Source organism: Fundulus heteroclitus, chromosome 22 (assembly GCF_011125445.2).
Source record: "Fundulus heteroclitus isolate FHET01 chromosome 22, MU-UCD_Fhet_4.1, whole genome shotgun sequence".
Taxonomy (NCBI): domain Eukaryota; kingdom Metazoa; phylum Chordata; class Actinopteri; order Cyprinodontiformes; family Fundulidae; genus Fundulus; species Fundulus heteroclitus.
The window spans coordinates 37,298,339-37,322,005 of record NC_046382.1 but is presented as its reverse complement, the minus strand read 5'-3'; the positions used below and the strand labels follow the sequence as shown (position 1 = coordinate 37,322,005).

Genomic DNA, 23,667 nt, shown 5'->3' with positions numbered 1-23,667 from the left:
GATTTAAATTCAATAATAAATAAATTTTGTGATTTGACAAAATGTGGAAAACACTTAAGAGGGCATGAATACTTCTACAAGCAACGCGCTGTCTCAGACTTCTAGTTTCTAAAAACAGCTCAACCATACAACATCAGTAATGAGACAATTACATCTAAGTCATACTTAAAGAGATATTTCTTAGTTACTCCACATGTCTCTCAGAAGCATCCTCTGCCTCTGAAACAATGAAGTCTAAACTGGACCACAGCAGCCCGTTAGTGGCCTACTCTGTTGATCATCCAGCGTTTACCCATTAAGGCCGTTAATAACCACACCCCCATGCAGAAAGGTCAGGCTTTATTCACTGGGGAAAGATTTGTCCGTTGTCAGATGGACAAGCTCATACCTTCTTAATTCCTTGCAGGTATGGCTCGACCTCACTCAGATGTTGAGGGGAGAACTCCAGCAGCATTTTAGGAGGACCCGTTAATGATCCCCATGAAGGCCACTAGCCAACACGCGCAGTAAAAACTGTTAAAAACGGGGCTTCCTCCATATTTCAAGGGTTGCCGGAGTCTTCACCTCACCAGGTGGCTCTTCCTCTCCGTGCAGGTTGATGAAGTTGTGCCAGAGGGTTTTGGATCTCTTATCAAGGTGATGATAGCCAACAGCACTGAGGTGTTCAGCCAGGTAAGCAGAGGGTGCTGATACTGGTTGGTAGTCCAGCCATCAGCTCAGCTCCTGCCCCCTGTCCGACCACCGTTTCCGTCGGACGCCTTTTATTTGGCCGGTGACTGGAATCAGTTGACGTACCGAGCCTACGCCGCCGAGGAGCCACGGACCCGGCCGCGGCTCCTCGGCGGACCGTACTCTGAGCAGCAGCGCGTGGCGGAGTTACGTGTGAAGCTGAATGTATTTCCTCTGCGCTTTGTGTTTCCGTACGCAGAGAGCTTGTATTTACGTTTTATTTAAAGCATCTACGTGTTTGCGTTGCTGTTCAGTTTTGACAGCTTTGCGTGTTGCTGGAGATCATGCGATAGATTTGAGTGACACGCCTACCTTCAGAGACCCCTCACGGCCCCCTGCGAGGGAACTTCAGAGGCTTTGCTTTACGTTACAGGTCAGAAAAGAGCTAAGAAAACTCCTTGTGCAATACTCCACGGGAAAATGTTCCTTTATGTACTCGTTTACTTTTATTCCTTTTCTTTCATTCCTATGCCTTCCGTTTGAGCCCTTAAGCAGATACAATTCGGCTTCTCTCGAGGCAGAGTGGTAAGAAGGACTCCACATATTTCAGTATCTTTCTCATGTTTCAGTCGGAATCATTGGGGATCGCATTTCCGTGCAAATGTTTTGTATTTCTTATTCTTATTTTTGCATGTTTCATGATTTCTCCAGCAAGCCCCACCCACTAGTGGAGAGCGATCTTTGTGCGTTGATGCAGAACAACTGGGACCACCACTACTGCAAGAACTTCAGCAGCGAGACAGTCATTTGTAGTTCACTGACATTTAACATTTGTATCACTGGCTGCTGCTTCCCAAAATGTTGTTTTAAAAGAGAAGTGCAGTTTGATTGGATTCCTAGCTTTGGAGGAAAGATTTTATGTAATGGATGAACACAACGCGGTGCATAATTGGCATTTGGACATAAAACGGTACAAGGTTTTCATCATTTTCTGAAAAACAAAACAAAAATAAATCAGCAGCTGTGCATTTGTATTCAGGCGGGGTCCACCCTGGACGGGTCTCCTGTCCCCCCACAGGACCAACAACCATGCACCACACACACTCACACCCTACGGCAATGTAGAGCAACCAGCTAACCTGACGGTCGTTGTTTTGGACTGTGGGAGGGAGCCGGAGTACCCGGAGAGAACCCACACATGCACAGGGAGAACATGCAAACTCCATGCAGAAAGACCCCAGAACGACCCCAGGGTCCAAGCCCAGAACCTTCCTGCTACAAGGCAGCATGCCACTGTGTAGCGCAATGTGCACATCAAGAGACTTACATTTATGTCCATTGCTCTTGGCAAAATAGTCTAAATAATTCCTTCTCAGACTGGTTGAGCGTCTGTGAACGTCATTCTTTACATCTTACCATGGCTTCTCAAGTGGATTTAGTGGATTTAGTGGATGCCTGTGCAAATTCTCAGTTCTCCAGGTCAACATGCGAGCCACCAGGATTGACAAAGATTCCTGGATAGGTGTCGAAACTTTTTCTCAAAGGACTGAGCGAAAGTCCGGTTGCCTCCGATTTAAGCCTGTTTGCCATTCAGGTCTGGACTTTGTCTGGTTCACTCCAACACATAACATGCTTTGGTTTAAACCATCCCATTGTATCTCTGGCTGCATTTCTAGCATCATTATCCTGCTTGAAGGTGACCTCCCTCCCCAGTCTCTAGTCTTTAGCAGCATCTAGTTGTCTGTTGTTCCCGATAGCAAAATCCAGCTTTCCATGAACTCTTGACAGGCTTTCCTGTCCCTGCTGAGCAAAAGCATCCCCACATCACGATGCTGCCACCACCGTGCTTCACAGTGGAGATGTTATGTTCAGTTTGGTGTGACTGCTAACAGCATTTCTTTGCAAGAATAACAAAAGAAGAGTTATTCTTGCTAAGAAATCCGGTTAGCAGTTTGATACAAGCCACGCGGGAGACAGAGCAGGCACGTGGAAGGAGCTGCTATGATTGGATTTGTGGACGGCATGGTTAACAGCTGGGCTGCCGACAGATTCTCTCACCTGAGCCTTGAATCTCTGCAGCTCCTCCAGAGTTAACATGGCTCTGTTACCTGCATCTCTGACTAAAGCTGCCCATGGAGGGCCATGTCTTTCCATTTGTACGATTGGTTACGCATGAGTTTGTTTAAGGGGTATCAGAGTAAAGATCGGGAATACAAATGCAAGCCACACTTTTCAGATTTTATTTTTTTTTTATGCTTTTGCAAGCCTCGTACCTTTGTTCTACATCAGTGTGATGTATCAGTGTGTGTTACTCTGTCACATAAAATCACAATACACAACTTTAGATTTTGTGGATGTACCATGACAAAAATGTGAAAAAGGATAAGTAGTTTTGCAAGGTACAGTAAAACTCTGTATGAAATCAGAGAGAAAATACCTTAAAATAGTGTTCTTTAGTAGCTAATTTGGGACTTTAACGAGGAATAAACTGGATCCACAGCTGACCGATCACAAAAACAACAACAAGATTTTAAAATGACTGGGATCAAAGCGAGGCGTTTCTGAGAGAATGACAACAGGAGCACAATGATATACGCTGTAAAGAAACACATTTTTTTAGATTAAGCATGTAAAAAAATAGAATTATTTAAATAAGCAGGTTATGGACATCAAGATGTTTTGGGCTGGCAGGATGAATGACCTGGAGCACAAATCCTGTAGAATAAACTGCATTTATCTCAACATGTGAACAGAATATTACAGTTTGGGAGACTTGTCACGTGACCTGCTGTGACACTGCCACTAACGTGTAAGATCATGCATGTAGCAGTCAACCTGAAGCCCGTTGTAGCGGCAAAACAAGGAGCAGCAGATGTTGGATGCAGCAGCTCCGATTTTAAACTCCCATCGTTACTGAAAGCCGAGCAGAACGATGAGAGTGAAAGTCCCGTTTCTTCTGTCCTCTCCTCTTCCTCCTCTACTTCTCCCCCCCTTGTTCATGTCTCCCTCTGCAGCTTTGTTTAGCTGGAAATCTTAAAATGTCAAGTTGTTTGTCCCACTACGCCCCTCAAAAGGGACGTTGTGTCCCAGAAGCCCTCTGTGCCGAACGCTGCTTCCAACAAAAACATCCTTCGTGTCAGAAGCTTACGTTGACGGATTTTTTTTTTCCCCAGTCGGTAACAGTGGAAACCCCGTCAAGTGCTTCTTCCTATACAGAACTGTACCGTTTGCTTACGTTTGGGGGGTTTCTTTGCAGCTCCTGTATTTGTGAAGGTTTGACGGTGCGTTCTGCAGCCAAACCTCTGGTTTCATTTTGTTGTTTCCGTGCCCGTCATGTGAGTTTGTGTCAATTTTTTTTTTCTTGTTCAGTCGCTCTTTGTGACAAATGTACTGTATTTTTAAAGAATATGAAGGTGTATTTTAATTTTTTGAAAGGAATTAAATGTCATGATGTCAAAATGAAATGACTGCTCTTTGTCAATTCTGCATACACATTATATTTGGTACGTTTATTATGTTGTTACTACAAAACAGTTATACAGGTATTACCTGACAACTAGTTATCTTGTTAACCGGAACACCAATCAGATGTAGGTTATCTTGTTCTTTTCCTCTGACAAAATGTAGTTTGACCTGCTTTTAAAGTGATAGATTGCCAACCCGGGTTCAGCCTGCTTGCTCTGGCTTTTAGTGGGTCCTAATCAAGGCAAACTCCTCTAAGGATTAAGCTTTACCTAACAACCGGGAGATACTACGTGCATTCAGAGTTAAAACGTAAACACGGCCTCTTTCAATTCAAATGGACTGATTGATTAATCTTCAGCAACTGTGTGCTGCACCAACAGTAGAAGGGATGGTCTTTTACACACTCGCTGACTCATCAGTAATTTTGCCGTTACCGCCTCCCATTTAGCCGCTGAGCTGATCAAGACGCCGGTGCTACAAGTGCATCTCTTTAAGATAAGAGTTAGCGTGACGGGGACAGCGCTGGTTTAGCCCTTAACACCAACTAAAAAGAGCTCCAAGCTTACATTTAGGGTTTTAAAATTCATGAAGACCCAATAACTGCGATGCACTGGCAACCTGTCCAGGGTGTAGCCCGCCTCTCACCCACTGACAGCTGGAGATAGACACCAGCACCCCTCACAACCCCATAAGGGATAGACGTGTTAGAAAATGGATGGATGGATGGATGGATGGATGGATGGATGGATGCATGGATGGATGCATGGATGGATGCATGGATGGATGGATGCATGCATGTATGCTGTGGAGTATTTTAAAAGGTTTCATTTGAGTCAACATTCTGAGCTAATTTTCATCCTTTGTACTCCCAGATGTGATGCTTTGGTAAAAGGGTCAGTATTAGAGAGTGAAGTTGGTCGTTTCGGTTTGTTTCCACAAAAGAGAGAAGTCGGTTGCGCAAATGAATCTTCATCTCCCACCAGAACTGCTCCGGTCTGTGACACAGAGATGACGCGGTGCTGCCGGCATACCTCCAGGGCAGATGAGGAACACGTGTGTCGCTCAACTGCTAAAGCATGGGGTTAGTAAGGCAGCGGTCCTGAGTGTCAGGGCAGCAGATTTTATCCCTTTTTTTCCGTATCTAACCTCGGCTGCCACAGGTCTATGTTTAGCCTTCTGAACAACTATTGAAAACACAATTTCAAACGTCAAAAAACATTTACATTTAACAAAATCATATTCCAATTTTAGCCCAGATGTTTATGAACATTTAAGACATTCTTATTATAATGTCTTTAAAAAAAGGCTCACTGAGCTCCAACTGGTACAACATTGTTTTTTTTTTCAGCTATTGAAGAAATTAATTTCACAAGATTCTTCTTTGTTACCAGGTAAATACCAGGTAAAGTGGAAACCAAAAAGCAGCAGTCACAGTTCAGATTTTTCCAGCTACAAAAATATAAATCCAAAACAACCCCAATTCCTTCAGACCTTTAAGAAGTAATTAAAGGGGCAGTTCGGGGTTTTTGAAGCGACATTCTGTTAAAAGGTTAAAAGCGGTTAATATATTACCTGCAGTAGATTTTTCTCTTTGTGTCTGGATTCGGTATAAATCCGGATTTGTTTGCATAAGCTAACGACTAGTTCGTAAGGGGCCAAGAGCAATGAGAAATTCTACCATCTTAGGACAATCTCGGCCCAAAAAGTATCAGGGGTCAACACAAACTCAATTTAACTGTCATCACATTTGCATTGAATGGACATTTACACAAAAGTCGAGGACTATTTCCACAGAAAACCTACACAGAAGGGGTGCACCGGGGATGATGTTCCTGTCTGAAACGTGGACTTCACAGCAAAACAAAGGTTTCCACTCAGAGATAAGTCAAGCATTATAGCAATCAATTAAATGAAATTCCCTTAAACCGTGTATTAGACAGTTACTCCGAGAGCAACATTTTTTATTCTAGGTATGTGTTTCACACAGGAAGACCATGCGCACCACCTCCAACATTCATTTCCCGTGTAAATAATCATTGGTTTCTGTGTAAATAACCACCCAGTTCAAATGTAACAACAGTTTAAAGGTTCTTGAAATAGCATCCGCATGAGCTGCTGACTTAAACAAAAAACAAAACAAAAACAAAAAAAACAATGAAGCTGGAGGCTCCAGGTCCAGATGATCTGCATTTATACAAAAACAGACGCTGAGAGAGCTATCTGCTGCTGGTACGACATACTGCCCATAACCTTTTATCAGAACCTCACTAAGAAAGCTCTGAACGATCCCTCTAAAGCCTGATGTTCTTAGCAGGGACTTACCAGAGCAAATACAGAACCAAAACACAATCAAATCTGCCCAGAGATCAGTTTCCTGCCGTGCGTCTTTCTCTGCCTTCTACATCAAGCCAAGAAGCCACAAAGCAATTCCCGTAAGTATTTATACCTGCTAGGAGGTGGAAGGACCATTTTCCTTCACATTTAAAGGTATACTATGCAACCGGGGTTGATTTTCCAGCGAGGCTCCCCCCAGAGGGCGAAAGTAAAAGTGCACTGTCGTAAAGATGCTCAGCTGTTCTGGTTTCTCCGTCAAGCCAGGCGCGGTTGTTTTGAGCTTAGCAGACAGGCGAACGCAACGAAAAGTCGAAAAAACAGCCGTACAAACAATGACTAACACAGTGAAAGTATGAACATGCACACAGAGAGAGAGAAACCATTCCAATGTTAGTTACAATCGCATCAGCAGAAACGCGAGGTCCGCATCAGCCTTGCAGCCTTCTTTTCCTTTTAGCTCTTGCCATTCGGAAAAAGCTTGCCCGATGTTCACCCGTGTACGACTCCTCTCTCTGTCCAGAGCCCTTTTCCTCTTTCTTGCCTGCTCCAACATGGGCTTTCGCTGTTTTCTCGCTGGTTCCGCCATGATAACTGCACAAATATCGCCACTGCGCTAGCAACGAGCATGCCTTTCACTGGGGGCGTGTAGCAGTTCTCGCCATAAAGCAAGACAGACTCTCGCGATGCACCAGACTTCTGAGCCTGTGGGTGCGGGCCGAGGGCTCCTGCAATTGCAAGTGCGGTATTTCCCCTACAGACCACCAGGGCGGCCGAGAAAACCTTAGTTCGACCTGAAATGACTCATTTAATCATCCAAAACGGTATGGAACACATTAATTAACAGAAAAATGTTGCATAGTATGCCTTTAAGGTAACCATGACTTCAGTAGACATTGTTCTTCAAATGGACAGCTATAAATAAAAATTAATAAATAAAAAAACATTTATTCCCCTATTAAACGCTCCAAGAAATATTGCACCGACATTACCAGAGGACATGGAGATGTAAGTTGTCAAAATAATTTAAAGTAAAAATAGACAATCAGTAGCCTAACGCCTAACTAAGACAGCGTGCTAACTTCAAATGCACATTTAAGAAGCATGATTTAGCATCTCTCTGCAAATAGGAGCAGAAGGACGTCTCTCTACTTTATGGAAGCTTGTTAGAAGAAAACTCTGATGTTAGAGGATAGTGGGTATTTTATTTTTTATTCATGGCCTGCTCACAATGGAGCAATTGCCTTGTTGCCTTGCAGCAAGAAGGCCCAGGGTTCAAATCCCTGGAATTGATTTGAACCCTGGTGACTAGTCCAGGGTGTACCCCGCTTCTCACCCGATGGCAGCTTGAAGTAGGCCAGCACCCTGTATGGATAAGTGGCTATAAATGGACAGTGGGTGGAACAATGGATTATTATGTACATTCATTATTCCTTCTTTAAGTATTTTACATTGTATTAGTATATCACATTTAAGTATATTACATTTCCTGTTTGGTTTAGGATATCTCCCTTGGTAAAAAAAAAAAAAAAAAAAAAAACAATGCCAGGAACAGAGATAAATGTTGTAACTCTGTAACAACTGACCCCACTGTGGTAAATTTTGACCGGTTTAGTCAAAAAAGAACAAATTGTGCAACAATTGCTTACGTTGAATAAGATGGATCTTTACTATCTACATGTAATATTGAGTATTGGATCCACCGTCTGAACTTTTCTACATCTTGGATGGGAAAACGTGAGTTTGCTATCAAATAGGACAGCCGGGTATGTGCAGCAGATGAGGGTGGGCTCATGTGGGGGGGGGGGGGCTGCTGGTGAGGTATGCTAAGGCTAAGAGAGCTGGTTTTAAATTGCATTAATGTACAATTGAACCTTTTTATAGATTTACTTGTAGAAATTACGGTTGAATCCAAGAGAATTAGTCCTTCAAACACATGACTTTGGCGTGACTCGGTCACAGGACGATAGATGAACGGGGCCCCGGGTGGGCCCCCGGACACCTGTTGCACGGACAGACAGGTAGGATCTCCGAGCTCACCGGTGGAGGGCGGAGACGATCGGCCGAGGAGGTGTGGCTCCCGGCGGCGCTGCGAGCCAATCAGCGGCCCCGGGAGCGCTGTCACCGCGCCAGCTGACTCTCAGGTCAGAGACCGAGCAGCCCGCGGAGGGACTTCTGCTATGAGAAGGCGAGGAAAAGTTTGACCAAGCGGACCTGCGGGCTGTTTTCTATCGACAGCAGCGACGGTAGCTCAGCTTTCATCCAGCCTGCGTGGAGCGCTTCCCAGTGCGGGTGAGAGGCTGTACGATCCTCGGCAGTGTTCTGAGACTGTACGGCCCCGACCCTCCTCCTCCTCCTCCTCCTCTTCCTCCTCCTGCTGGCCCCCCCAGCCTGGATCCACGGACTAAACCGAACAGTCCACTGCTTCACGGCATGATCCGGCACAGGGCGCCTTCTCACCTGCGCACTTGGCTCTAAAACCGGCACTTTTTACTGTCTATTTTTTTTTTTTTTTTCATTTTCCAAAAGAAAACGAACTTCTTTTGACTCAAAAGTTGGACTTAACTCAAGTTGTCGGAGTTACAGCACCGCGACTGAGATTTATTGAAAACATGACTGCTGACAAGGAGAAAAAGAGGTAAGAAATCCGCTCTTACACTTTGGAACGCTGATGGATCCCATTAGGTGAAGATCAGGCTTATCAGATTTATTATTTAGCTGCGAAATGATGTGACAGGGCTCAGACTGAGAGGAGCAAACCTGGATCTATGCTCTCACACAGCTCTGGTTGCTTTAATTCATCTGTGCACATGTATGTAAAGAAACAAAACAGCAAAAAAAATTTTTTTTTTAAACAGAACTGCAGCTTTATTGATTCATGGGTTCATAAGGTGAGTCTTAGAAAGGGTGCATTATTTTTGCAACCGTGAGAAAATATTAATACCTTGCAAAATAAGTCAGATTTATTTCTTTTTATTTAATTTTGACAGCACATCCAGGTAAAAGCAAAGATGGGCCAGCTGATGGTTGCAATCTGATCAGCTCTGGTGGCTGATCCGCTGGTCAAATACAGAAAAATCTGACACCCCCTCCCCCCCCAAATGTACTTTGATATACTTTTTTGAAAGACGATACAGATTCTGGACTTATTCAGTGATGCACAAATGCGGATAACTCCCTCATCTTGTGTCAGATTCAAAACTGCTCATGTAACCTGCTTAAAAAAAATATAAATTGATGAGACTTAACCAATTTACCTTTGTTCAGGTCAGTAACTGAAAGGTCAGATGTTTACCTTGTCCAATTAAAAAGACTAAAACCAAGAGCTTCCATTATTTCCAGTCTATAAATGTATCAACCATCAGCCTGTACTTTGGTGGCCTTTTTATTTATTTATTTATTTATTAGTAAAAATTCAGAGAAAAGAAAATCAGCTTTAATGCATAACTGGGGATAATCTTGCAGAGTTTTCTTCTTTTTGTCATTTTTATGTGTCATCATGGTGCTTGGAATCAGTATACTGAAACCAGTAAATCAGGATCAGCCCTCTGTGCGTCATTCAACTGTTACATTCATTTTTATGCTCAGTTTAAGCGTTGCAGATCAGCTCTGGTTGCCTATTGGTGTGGTTTTCATTAAAAAAAAAAGAATAACAATCTGTAAAGTCGTTATTAACTGTTTGGTAGAGCTATAGTAGCAGATTTATGACAGCTCTGGCTTCTCTAATTAAATAACTATACCTTTTCATTCAGCAGGCTGTCAGAGTGGAAAAGATAAAAAGAGACACATTTAGATGTGTGCATAAAGCACACGTTTTAGATCATGCAAATTGTGATAACTTCGCAGATCAAAACCTACATCTGTAACCCTTGGCCTCATTTGAGAAGGCTGCCTGTGTGTGTGCGTGGGTGCGTGTGGCACAATCGGCGCTCTGCGATCCCGGCAGGTATCGGGCCGCCTGCTCAGGAGATTTCCAGAACTTTGGGGCATCTCCGCGGTCAGTTGAGGCGATTTACGTCTGGTTCCGTGCTGGCTTTGGATCGGCTGCGTGCTTTGCGGCCTAATTGACAACATCCATGGGGCTTCGTGACGTGTTTATGCTGGATAATAGGTCCTGGAAGCAGTTTGTTGAACAGGGGCGCGTTCTGCTGCTCAGCCTTAAGGAGACCTCTCGGCGGGTCCTGGTAGATGCTGATCTGTCCTGTGCGCAGACTCTGGTTTTGCTAATTGCTCGCCAGTAGTGAGTAATAGTAGTAGTTGTAGTAGAGAGGCCACACGGAGCAGCCGTTGCGTAATGATCCCGTTGGTCTGAGCCTGTTCCAGAGCGCACGGCCCAAATAAACCCTCAAAACCGCATCTGTCACAGGAGGCAAATAACGCCCTGAGTGTCAGCCTGTCAGATGGATTGGATTGAAACATGAAGGGGATATTTGGATTTTTTTTTTTTTATCATTTGTTTGTGTATTTACGCACCTCTAAGGGAAGAAATTGATTTCATTGATTTAAATCAGCTGCTGTTTGCCCGACGCCGGCCTGTCTGTCCAGTCCAACGCCTGGGGCTCTCTCCTGGCTCTAAACATGAACAGAGCCGGGGCTGAAGCCGCGGACAGAGGCGCCCCGGGCTCCACAAAGACTTTGGAGGGGGGAAAAAAAAGGAATCCAAGAGATAAAAATGACCAGAGGAGACCAGCGTTTCCTATCGGCCATTTTAGGGAGGGAGTTGTGACATTTTTTGAGCGTGTGAGAGTTCAGTGGTTTTGTCCCCCCCCCCCCCCCCCCCCCCTCCTACCATCACCACCACCAGTTGATGTGTGTGTGTTTGTCTTTGTGTCACACAGTAGCTCTTTTATTCTCGCCCGCTGCCTGGAAGTCATAATTGCTCTGATAAATTGTGGGATTGACGACAGCTGGCCAGCGCGCACGGACCGTGCCGAGCTCAAGTGCTTCAGATTGGGTTTATTAAATGATGATGTGATGGGATGAAGTCACCGGAGTGGTCTGCTAACGTCGTCGGAGTGGACGAAATCTCTGATGGGCAAACTCCTGCGCTGATTCTGCAGCGCCAGCGGCCCAGAAGGCAAACAAACAGGGGGGGTTAAAAAAAAAAAGAGAACATATTAATTATTTCCCCAGTCTGCCTTACTTTCTGTTTCAGCTTTCTGTTTTATGGCTTCATATTATGAGCAACTCTGCAACAAAGGAAGCTGATGTGTCTGCCCGATTATACGAACTACAGCCCCAGCGCTTATTTGGTCGGTTGGACTCTTTTGAAATGTGGAAATGGCCTTTTGAAATAAAAGCTGAGCAACGTGCTTACTGCAGCTGTTGATCTCCACATTTAATTCAGGAATAAACACTTACAACAGAACTTCATAAAGCTCAACATTGCTTCTCATTTTTGTTTTAATTTACTTTCAATATATTTTTATTCAAACTTTTATTTTGTCCCTGTAAAAAAAGGAGCAAAATTTTAAAACAAAACAACAACAACAACAACAAAAAAGCATCCATACATGGAAAGTGAATTATTGGGATGTACAATATAAGTAGTAATTTTCTCTACTTCTGTACTGGTGTTGTAACTATAACAAGCAAATAACAAGCTTATATTGAACATATCTGTTATGAATGTGTAAAGTTAGAATTATTCAGCAAATCTAGCCATTATATCCATTAAATTAAGCTGCTTTACTGTAAAATGGATAAAATGACTTCAAAAGAAAGTTAAGAGAAACGGCTGCTGAGGTTTCCATAGGCAGATAAAGGATTTTTAAATTAGGCTTAACTGTTGTCCTTATCAATTTACGAGGAAGTCTGAAACAAAATTCACCAAACATTGTGTTGCCCATGGGCGAAGGCTGGTAAGGGACTCTAAGGGTGTGATAGACTATTATACAACCATGTTGTTGTGCTCCTTTCATCACAAAAGTCCAACACGCTGCTATTAGCCGGTTAACTGGTTAGCTAGCCTGCAGCCTGCTGCTTAACAGACACGCCTGCCGACATCTTAACCTGACCAAGGGTGATTCGCAGCGCTGCTTTAGGTTCCACACAATCGCTCCCCCCTTTTTTTTTCTCAACTGGAAAACTTATGGATTTGTTGTGTTTTTGTTTTTTTTTCTCGTAAGCGACAGGAAGCTGTAACTTTCAGCCAGCTGACCAGATGCACACAGCTTACAGGTGGGGGAGCGGCAGCACTGAGTTACTCTACTTTCGTGAAAAGACTTTACAGCATAGGAATGGTGTGAAAGACAAAAAATTGTTGATTAGAAGCCGTAAGAACTTGGAAATATCTTGATACCGATAACAGACCACAAATGAACCAAAATCCAAAATGCTTGACATTAGCACCAGATCTAAATGTACAATTAGTCTCTAGCACATCAATGTTGTGAGGAATAGTTATAAGCCTCCATAGAATAACTTTTTTAGAACTGACTGAAATCTGAAAATCACATTTTATGCAAAAATTGGAGCAAAAAAGCTCAACAAAAAATTAAAAAAAAACCTTCAGCTCTGCACGGCGTCGATGCGGTCAGAGCTTCTCATGTTGTCGGTGATGAGTGGTGACAAGCGCACGGCCTGTCGTCCCTTCTTGTGGTTTTATCACAGCAGCAGGACATCAGCAGTGTTTATCCCATCACTCCCCCCGCTGCTGCCTCCAGGAAGAGACCTTATTCAAACACCCTTGGTTGACTGCCACCAGAAATAAGTGGCAGGCGTGCAAGGAACACCCCACACCACCAACAGCCAACCCCCCCACCCCCCCAACCCCCCAACCACACTTTCACGTCTCCCAACATGTGATCCCGCTGGAAACAATGTGCAAAGGTCGGAGTCTGGGCCCGCTGCCAGGGAGATATAGGTTTCATGGCTGAACGCAGCGTGATCCATACGGCCGTGTTTTCTGTCTCCTCCAAAGACTCCTCAGCGCTGCTGCTGTCAGGAGAGCTGGAGCTGTGTGGCCTCCAGTTCCAGTCACATGTAGTTTGAGCTTGTAAATCAGAAGGTGTAGTGCTGAATACATTATTCCCCATTGGGAGCCAAAATGTCTGAAAAATTAGCATTTTTTTTGTGTTGAAAAAGAAGCTGTGTGTGTGTGTGTGTGTGTGAAAAAACAGTTTTTTTTTATTTATTTTTAGAAAACAGTCACACCAGTTGCAAACTTTTTACACAATCTCCAAATTTTTTACATGAGTACACATTTTTTACAGATCGCTAAATTCTACGTGTAAAATGCTGCTGGGAGTCTCAACTTACAAATATGAATTTGGATGGCAATTTTCTTCCTCTCAGCTGATTGGTCAATTACATGTCTATTAGGGCGGCACAATATTAGGAAAAGTTGCGATATGCTGCGTTAACGATATAGCTTGTGATAAATACATAAAAGATACGAGTGTTGATGTCTTTGTGCTTTAGGATCATAGCAAACATAGAACCCAGACAATGGGTTGTCTGTCTATCCAGCGACTAAAAAACAAAAACATTCAAGCAAAAGGTTTTAATTAAAAGGTTACCTCTGTCCAACTTGTGATGTTTACGCAATGAGACAATTTAGCTCTAGTCTCTTATCAACTTTACCACCTCTTCACTAAACAAGGAGTGGACAATAACTCAATGGTGATATGATATTTACACTGTAATATTTACAGTGTATGATTACAGTGTATGATTGGTCACTGACTGAAGTTCTGGGTTTTATGTAGTTTATGTGTTTTATCTTTTAAAGCAAATGTTTATAAATTTTTATATTGGAGGAGTCCCATTAACATCGTAAAATAATTGTCATAAGTTTGTACAGGCATCGGCTGTGGACATTCTTGGCAGTCTTTCTCAGACTTTTATTTTGTTTATATTGATATCATGATTATATTGCATCGACTGAAATCAAGAAATATATGGTCATAAAAGTTTTGGCCATATCGTCTCAAACTTCTTTTTTTTTATTAGATTAAACAAAAATGTCACCTAACATATTAGGGGCTCTGGGAGCCTGAATGGATGATGCTTAAATAATTAGCTAACACTTGCGTTTCGTTGCCACATGCATATTGCCATCTGTGATGTTCTGATGACGATACATTTCCGATATATTGCGCAGCCCTAATGTTAATCACAAATTTAACAATCCAATCAGAAAACAGATGGGCCTGCGATCTACTGAGCTGCATGTTAAAGATGGTTGAAAACGTGATTTTCAAAAATAAATAATTGCAGAATTGATTTGTTTTTGCTCCACTGAATGATGAATTACGCCTACCGGAGCAGCAGAAGTGCTAGCGCCGTCCTCCAAGAAACAGCCGGTCAAAATTTGTGCTCGCTAGTTGAAACTCACAGCAGAGATTTTTGGCCTTTAATTTTAAATGGAATTTACCAAAAAACTGCAACTTTCTGATTTACAGGCACAGAATATATATGACTGGAATTTGAGCCCATAGAACTGGATATATACTTGTTTACAAAGCACTTTAATTTTCACTTCCATTTCTATATTGACAGCAAAGTGTGTGTTTGTCTGCACAAACTTGCTGAACAAAGCTGATTCTGAAGCAGCAGATGACTACATGATACACTATCACAATTAGAGAGGACGTGTGCGGCACACAGGCATTTCTAGATGCAGTGTTTTATTGAAGAAAACAGCTTTGGCAGCTTCTAAACAATCACTTAAAATCATTGAATCGTCTTATCAGTGCATCAGATTGTTGCACTTTTGCTCTTTTCTCTGTTACCTCTCTGGTGCTGAGGCGATAGAGATGAATCTATGAAAAATTGCCGACTGTTTCCCAACACTGCTGTAAGCCCGTTTAGCACAGAGCCGATCTGGTTTCTTTTGTACACTTCAACCCCTGCCAGTGTGATCGGGTCCTCCAACTGTACCAAAACATCACTTACAACACAGAAGCCCTCCGCAGGACGGAGGAATGCAAACATGAGACGAGAAGTGGAGATCCAAGAGGACCTACTGGCCTCTTTGTTTAACCATCCCGCTGAAGGGCTCTCTGAACGCTTACAAATAAATTCATGGTTTCTTTATCATTCACAGAATGACGCCGCGCGAAAGATTTTAGAAGTAGTTTAATGGTGGTGAAATTTTTTGGGTGCCCTCATCTAGCCTGACTACAAGTCGGGCAATATTTGAGGCGTCACAAGAACAGCCTCAAATATCGTTTTGCAGCTAAAAGTATATGAGAAACTGCCATTGTGTTTGTTGTGTATTTTTTTTGTTATTGTTTTTTAGTCTGTCCTGTCTGTCCAAGAATTTTCTTGAACACGCCACTCTTAGACACTGTTTATATGTTGTATGTTGTGTTTTTTAGGCCCCAAGCACCTTCCTTTTGTCCTTTACTTGTTTGTTTTGCATCTTTAAAGGACATCCTGGACAACACACGGTCAGGGACAGGAGCAGAAACAAGACAAACTTCAGACAGGACAGACATGTTGCTCATTTTATGCAAAACTAAGATTTTCTGTCACATTAGCACCTTTGGTAACAACAACAAAAAATAATATACTAAAAACAAAATTGAAGCTGTTTTTATTAGTTATATCCACATCTGCATCACATTTCCATCCCTCTCTTTCCACTAACCATGAATGTCTGCTGAAGAAGTGAATGACGGAGAGGAAAGACTAAATCTTGTTGTTTTTGGGAAAATCTTTCGCCTAGCATTGATTAAGCTGCACTCATGACCCTTAGTACATTCATGTCGGTAATGTTGACTTTATTGCCACCTACTGGTGCGGAGGAATGAACTCTACAGCATTTGGACTAAAATACCAGCAACTCTGTAGGGGATTTTTTTTTAATACAGAGGAAGCAAGAAACAGGATAGCTTCAGATTCTCTTAGATAAAAGGACTGTCTTGGCTGAGATGTATGATTTTCTTACATGATGTAATTTTCTCTTCTTCTGAGAATTCAGGTGAGGTTTTTCTCAGGCATGGAGATTCTCTTTAAATCCCCTTTTGGTCTTTTAATTTCTAGATTTCATTGAAACAGGAAAAGCTTTTAGTTTCTTTTCCATTCATTGACCTGATTTCTTTTTTACACATACTTTAGTTTAATGTCTTGTCCTGGTAGATTTGATGGTTCTTTTAAGGTTCCTTGACTCGTTAAATATAAGCGTTGCTCCAACTCTGAAGTCATTTGCGGGATTCATTTTTTTGTCGACTCATTTACTGTCGGCCAGCATCGCGCACAGACTCCTTTATCAGTGTTCTTTACTGCTGACGCGTGTTTGCTTTTGTTAAGAGCCCGGCTGTAGATTTTCCTGAACATAAAGCCGACCTTGGTTTCGCGGAAGGAAGTCCGCAGCAGAAGAAGCCTTCAGTAAACGCTGCGTCTCTTCCTCCGGGCTCGTCTCTTTGTTTGGAAGCTGTGATGGATTTGGAATTTCCCATTCGGGTTTGGTCCGAAGGTTTACCAGGGCCACCATGGCCCTCCTGCAGAGAGCTGAACTTTACCTCAGATATCACCTCTGGCCAGTATTCATTGCCTCCTGTTAAACTACATTGTGGTGATATAACACCATGTGTTCACATTTTGGGGAGGATATTTGTGAGATGAAACGGGTTCACTCAATCAGCAGCACCGTCATCATCCATTTTGACTGGTTTAAAATGTTTGCTTCCGCTCATCCCTTTAAGTCCGTCTTCGGTTTGACTTATTATAAACAAGCAAGAGGAAGACAACGGCAGAAATTCAGGACAATAGAAACATAAACTAGAGTAAAGGTCAGAGAGGAAGAAGAATCAGGCTGTAGGATTTTACGTAAGTCCAAACCAGACGGTTCCTCTGCTGTCGCGGGTTCTCTGAACCCGTGTTCCAGGTTCAACAAAATTTTGAATCAAAGTTTAAAAAATTGCATTTTCACTGAATCCTTCTCTCGGTTACAACTCTTAACATTTACAAATACCTTTAAAGTTTGTTTGAAGCCCCAAACTTGAGTTTTTAATGTTGGTATTTTATGTAATAGAACAATACAGAGTAGGGCACAACAATGAGAATAACAAACAACACATTTAATACTACCTTCTTTAAACCGGACTTTTACGGCTTTCTTTAAACTTTCTTCTTAGTGATTAAAATTTCTCCAAAGCTCCTTCCCTGACCGGCCTGCTATGTGACTTGGTCTCCATGATGTTTGTTTACTTCTAACAAACCTGTGAGGGCTTCAGAGAAAAGCTGGATTTGTACTGAGGTGAAGTTACACACAAGGGGAACTCTATTTATGAAATAGGTGACTTCTAAAAGCAATGGGTGGCACTCAGCTTTATTTAGAGATCTCAGAATACAGCAGGCTGAATGCAAAGCCGCATCATGCTATTTGTGTTTTCATTTAAAAATAAAATGTTGAAAGCCACATATTTTCTTTCCACTTCAGTAAGCTCCTACTTTGTGTTGGTCTATTGCGTAAACACCTAATAAAATACACTAAAGTTTAGGGTTGCAACCTTGAAAAATGTGACAAAATGTAAGGCTTTAAGCCGTAAATACAAATCTTAAAGTAGACAGTTCTGTTTAATTAGTTGTGCCTCTAAGATGCCCCTCACCACTTTTAGATTAACAGCCAGGAAGGGTTTATTCAGAGGAAATCAAAGTATGGATTGTGTTTGGAAGGCTGGCCAACCTTCAGGCTCCAGAGTGTAGTTTTCTGTTTGGCCCCCAGGTCCCCCCCCAACTCAGAGGGGTAAACCAGCAGGAAAGGAGAGGAGGTAGTCTGGGAAAGCTCTCTGCCTCTTCCTGTGTTTTTTTTTCTCCCTCATTCTCACCTGCCCTCGCTTCCCCTTCTGTTTAACCTCTTTTCTTCTTCTGTCCTTTTGCTCGGTGTGTCATATCAGTCCTTAACTCCCTGCTCTGCTGTTTGCCCTCCTCGCTTTGTTGTTGTAGCGGCCTCCCGTGCTCCCTCAGACCTGTTCGCTCTCCAGCTCTCCTTCAGAACTCTGTCTCCCTGCCATTTCCTTCTTCCCGTCCGCCAGCTCCCCTTCTTCCTCTTCCTCTGCTACCGAAATGGGCCCAGCTCCAGGATCCACGGCGTGTCACCTGGCCCAGATCCATCTTCGCTCAGACGTTAGCCCTCCCTGGTTCGCCCTGATGGATACAAAGCCAGGGCAAGTTAAGAAACGGGCTGGGAATCGACCAGTTTTTGACCTGATTGGCCCCGGTCAGATGGAAACTCAAAAGTCTGATTTATTTTTGTGCTCCCTGAACGCACCATAGCTTCATCCTATCAGGCTGTGTTGACCGCACCACTCTTCAGGGTAGAAGTGAACAAGAATCAAAGTTAACTATTTTAAGTATTAGAGAGGTATTTCAAAATTAGGTCAGAAGCCCAAATATGTTTTAACTAGTTATTTAAAAGGAAAATGTAATTTCTGTTACCTTTTAAGACATGTCTGCAGGCAATTTAGGCAGCGAGAAAGCAAGAGCGAGAGCAAGACTTTTTGCAGATAACAGTAAGGCTGGACATATCACAACCAGGTCGCCTTGTTTTATACGTTTGAGTTTTGGTACGGAACTTGCAGATTCAGGAAATCTCAGCTTAGACAAAGGTCTTTGCAATCTTCACAGAGTCTGCTATTTTAGTTATGCTGACCCGCACTTACCGTTAAAATCAAACACTAAAAAGCTTCCATCTCCATAAGGTTGGCGAGATCCTGCTTGCAGCGACGGCTCGGTCAAATACAGCAGCGAATACACCTTTACAAAAACCGAACATCATCAGTCACAAAACGATCTTTGCATCCCTGATTTTGTTGCTCTAAGTTGTGCGTTTTGTACATTAGAGGGCTGTGTTTGAGGGGTTTTGGTACAAAATAAAAAAACCTCTACGTTTCCTCGCTCTTCGATCTTGTAAGTCTCTGAGAGTGAGCACACAGGAGTTATTGTCTGTGATCCTCTGTGAACTCGCCGCGGTCCCTCGGGGCTCAGTTTCCTGCTACCAGCCGTCAATCAGTTAAAGTATTTAACCAAAAATGTCACTTTCCAGGGTCAAGAGGGACCTGTCAACCACTTCAAGATCTAACAGTCCACTTGTTTACGTTTAGAAAACACCGTCTGTTAAATTTCTACGAGTAGTTTTCTATGGAAATGACATGTTCAGGATGTGGGGAGCAAATTTCCAGAGAAATCAGAGTGTCTTGGTTTCCCTTTCCTAGCCATTTTCGTTCTTAGTCAGGGTTTTTGTGAGGAAAGGAAGCTGAAAGAGATTTGGGTTTCCCGTCCTGCTCATCCTTCACGTATTTTAAGAGCCTTCCAATTTAGCCTAAGACTCAGCTGCTTAATGGCAGAGCTGAGAAAAGCTGAAAGACAGGAGAAACCTTTGGTGGAAACTACAGCGTCTTCAGATCAGCTCGGCTCCTGCCAGAAAAAAAAAGGCCAAAGGTCAAAATAGTTTCTAGAAGTCCACCTAAGTGTTTTATTGATGTGTAAACATTTACAGCTTAATAAGTAGGCAGCAATACATATAAAAACACAGTGCAAGCAGTTTACAGATTAATTTATTTGACATGGTAAGGTACTAGGGAGAAAACATAAGCCTTAATTATGTGTGCGTGAGTTTAATGGGAAAATGGATCGTTCTCATTACCACCTTTGGTCACTTTTGATCTCAGAATATCTAAGAAACCACAAAAGAATGAAACATGTGGAAATAAGTCTGGTTATTAACTCTATTCAAGCATTCATCTCTGATTTTATTTTGACTAATTTGTAAAAGAAAAAAACTGAACTGCTGTGAGTAAAGTTGTTAATAACTCCACATAGGCTTTGACTTTGGTTCTTTAACTTAATCGTTTGAACAAGCGGAACACAGAAAAACTTTGCTTCAGCTGTGAACATCAGAAGCTGCTGTTAGAACGAGGTGAAAACCCCAACGAGACTTTTGTTCCTTCAACGTGTCTGCGATCGTTTTCTACAAATCATTCTCGTTCATTCTGGGTTTTATGCCTCCAGTTTTCCTAATCTCAAGCAATAAAATCACAGTTTAGAATTTTTGAACAAGAACAAGTCTTGAAAACCAGCCGTTAGGGATTCCTCAGTTTCTGGCTGAATTTGGCTAAAATTGTTCTGCCAGCGATTTACGACAACAGGCAGCAACTAGTGCAGAGCTCTTTTCTGTTTTTTAGTCACAGGACATGGGGAAATGTATTTTTAGATGTTTGACAGTGCACTTGTAATTTCAAATGTGCTGAATCGACATTTGTCAAGTTCTAATTGGTTGATTTTTAAAAAGAATATTATTATTTGTATTAATTCTGTAAGTCTGACTGTATGCTCCTTCCTGATCAAGGCTCTGTCCCAGTGGGGTGAGGAAAAAGCTGATGAATCGGCTTTTCCAGTTTTTATGATTAATATTTAATGTAACTTTTGTTATAATCTGTTGTTGTTTTTTACTTTTGTTTGTAGCACTTTCAGATACTTATATGGAAAGTGCACTAGAAATAATATTCCTCATTATCATTGTTATAGTTTTCTTAAATAATTATTATACCTCCAGCTCCATTGCTTAGACCTTCATCTTTCTTTTAGGGCCACAGCCAAACTACCAATAGTACAATTTACTGATCTAAATGGGGAGGATCAAATTCTTTTTTTCGACAGCTTGTCCATGGAGGATACAATCTTATTAGATCACCCTCAACATGGCCACTTATTGCACGCACATTTTTTTTTTGTTTTGTTTTGTTTTGTTTTGTTTTTTTGTCTTTTGTTCGTTTTTTAGGCCCCACGCAGTTCAGCGCTCATTATTTGTAATCTTTGAAGATCAGGCTCTCAATTGCCTGTCAGTTACTTTTAAACAAATAAATAAAATTACATAAGTACATAAAGAAGTGTTGAAATGGTTTGTAGCCTAAAATGGCTGAAGTCTTTAGAAATGAAAGTGCGTAATGATATTGCAACCCAATGACATTTTGGGTGTTCAAAGTCCAGTCCTCTGACGGCTGGGATAGAAGCCATTTAGATAGATAAACGTGGTTTATTGTCTCTTCCCGAAGGTAATAGATGTTCTTCTGTAACAAATTTCCAGGTATCATCGTTATATAATTTAAAAGGATGTAAAAAAAATATTAAACAGGCAAAAACTTTAAGCTCTTTTCACCAAAGTTGACGTATGCAAAATTTAAAACAGATTGTGGTATTTGATAAATGCACTAAAAGACATCCATCAATTGTTTAGAGAGACTGTTTATCCTAACTTATATAATTTTGAACTGTGAGAGGAACCTGGAGTACTTTTTTGCAGGAGAACAAGCAACTTCCATGCAGGAAGACCCCAGACAAGGATTAGAACCCGGCACCTTCTTGCTGTAAGGCAACAGGGCTCTTAACTAGAAAGAAAGATTTTACTGGACCAAGCCATCAATGTCCCACAACCAGGCTAAACATTCCCTCATCTGCACAGTTTTTTGTCAGTATTTATTAAAGTTTTAAGACATTTCTTGTTTACTGATGATAGATCCAAATGGAAGCACGGCACAAATATGAAAAAGATCGCCCTATTTAGACTTTGCACAACTGAGATAATGCAGGCTAAGATGTTTTTTTTTTTGCATACTTTTAAATATTTTCCAATCTGCATGAGCTTGCATGCATTTACTCCTTTGTCCATCGTTATTATATTTGGTCAGACGCTGACCGTGCAGCTTGTTTGATATTCTGCAGCAGGGTCCGCTTAGTTCGCCACCTGTGGTCTCACTCTGTCTCTTTTTCTGCTCCCTCTCTGTGCCTCTCTCAATCAGCCAGTCTATCCCAACCATCAGCGTGCTGTGGGCGGGTTTGTTTGTTTGTACCGCAATACATGTGTGTGTGTGTGTGTGTGTGTGTGTGTGTGTGTGTTTGTGCCTCTTTCATGGACTATCAAAATCATCAGCAATCTCCTGCATCGTTCTTCCCCTGATTGAGCCAAAGTCGGGCCCCTGTCTGGGACAGTTGTTTGTTAGTGTGTGTGTGTGTGTTTGTGTGTGTTTGTGAGTGTGTGTGTGTGTGTTTCACTGTATTTCCAGAACTCCGTGTTCCTCAGGATCACAGATTAGCCAGTACTGTATTGTTGCTCTGTGTTTGTATTCGGCCAGGCGCCACAACTTCAGGAAGGCCCACTGTAAGCAAGAAAAAGCTGTGTGTGTATTGTGGGTGTATTGTGGGTGTGGGCAAGCCTTTTCAGACCTTAAACCACCTTTATATCCTAAAGTAACACGTTTCTCATCATTAAAGTATCCATGAATATCTAGAAAAAAAAAAAGAAGTTATATGTTGGGAGAAACACTAAATGCGGGGAGTGGTGGCCATTAGAGCAGCTTGCACTCTGAGAAGACTGCAAGTACCTGGTTCAAACCCCGCAGACTGCCACTCCGGGTCCCTGAGCAAGACCCTTAGCTCCAGATTGCTCCCCAGGCGCTGAAAACTGCCCACTGCTCTCTAAGGACACATTTCAGTGGAACGTACAACTGCAATGACAAAGATTTCTTTCTTTCTTTCTTACAGTGATTTAAGCTTAAATGTATTTTTTTATCTGATTCAAAGTAATATTCATATATCTTCTAACCCCCGCTCATCTAACTTCATGCATTCATTAAAGAGGACACATCATGCAAAAAACACTTTTTTAGCCCTCAAATACATTTTGTTGTGTACTTGGAGTCTCTAGCAGTGCAGAAAACTTGAATGTAGTCAGTGCAGGAGCTGCACAGCTATCTTTATATTTTGCCTGGGTCATATTTTTCAATCCTTTCAGTTTGCTCTGTTCTCTGTTACATTTTTCCAACAATTACGTCACAGTATTTGCTGCAGAACTACCAATCAAGATCATGGACTTTCTTGGACTTTCAATTTCACAAATTTCACAAATCCACCATTTTTATTTTTTGGAGGAGTTTTGTTGTCAAAGCTGAAGGGTGTCGAAGCTCCAAGTCGATAAATCAAAAATGTTCAGCTGTTGGATGTATTAATCCACACAATTCTTTACGCCATCCTTCAGCTTACTACAAAAATGGCTCATCAGGGTGGAGTGGATCGCTCTGCGACCTTTAGGTTTAAAGAGACAGCACCAAAACGAGTTGTTCTCAGACACACCTCAGATCAGGGGGGAAAAAAGGGGAACGTGGGGTAAATTAGCGAGGAATTCATACCAAAGCGCTGCAGTTCCATTTTATATAGACCACAGCTGACTGATTTCAATGTGAAAAGGAAGAACTGAAA

At 42.2% G+C, this 23,667-nt stretch overlaps 1 protein-coding gene across 1 annotated transcript in view; it reads left to right on the top strand.

Moving 5' to 3' along the window:
* Window positions 1–8,859: 8,859 nt before the first annotated feature.
* Window positions 8,860–23,667, top strand: part of epas1b (endothelial PAS domain protein 1b) — a gene marked incomplete at its 3' end in the record, with an annotated part of 67,847 nt that continues 53,039 nt past the window's right edge. The window contains 1 exon segment of the mRNA NM_001309914.1: window positions 8,860–9,103. Within this exon segment, the coding sequence (NP_001296843.1) occupies window positions 9,078–9,103 (26 nt within the window). The 5' untranslated portion in view covers window positions 8,860–9,077.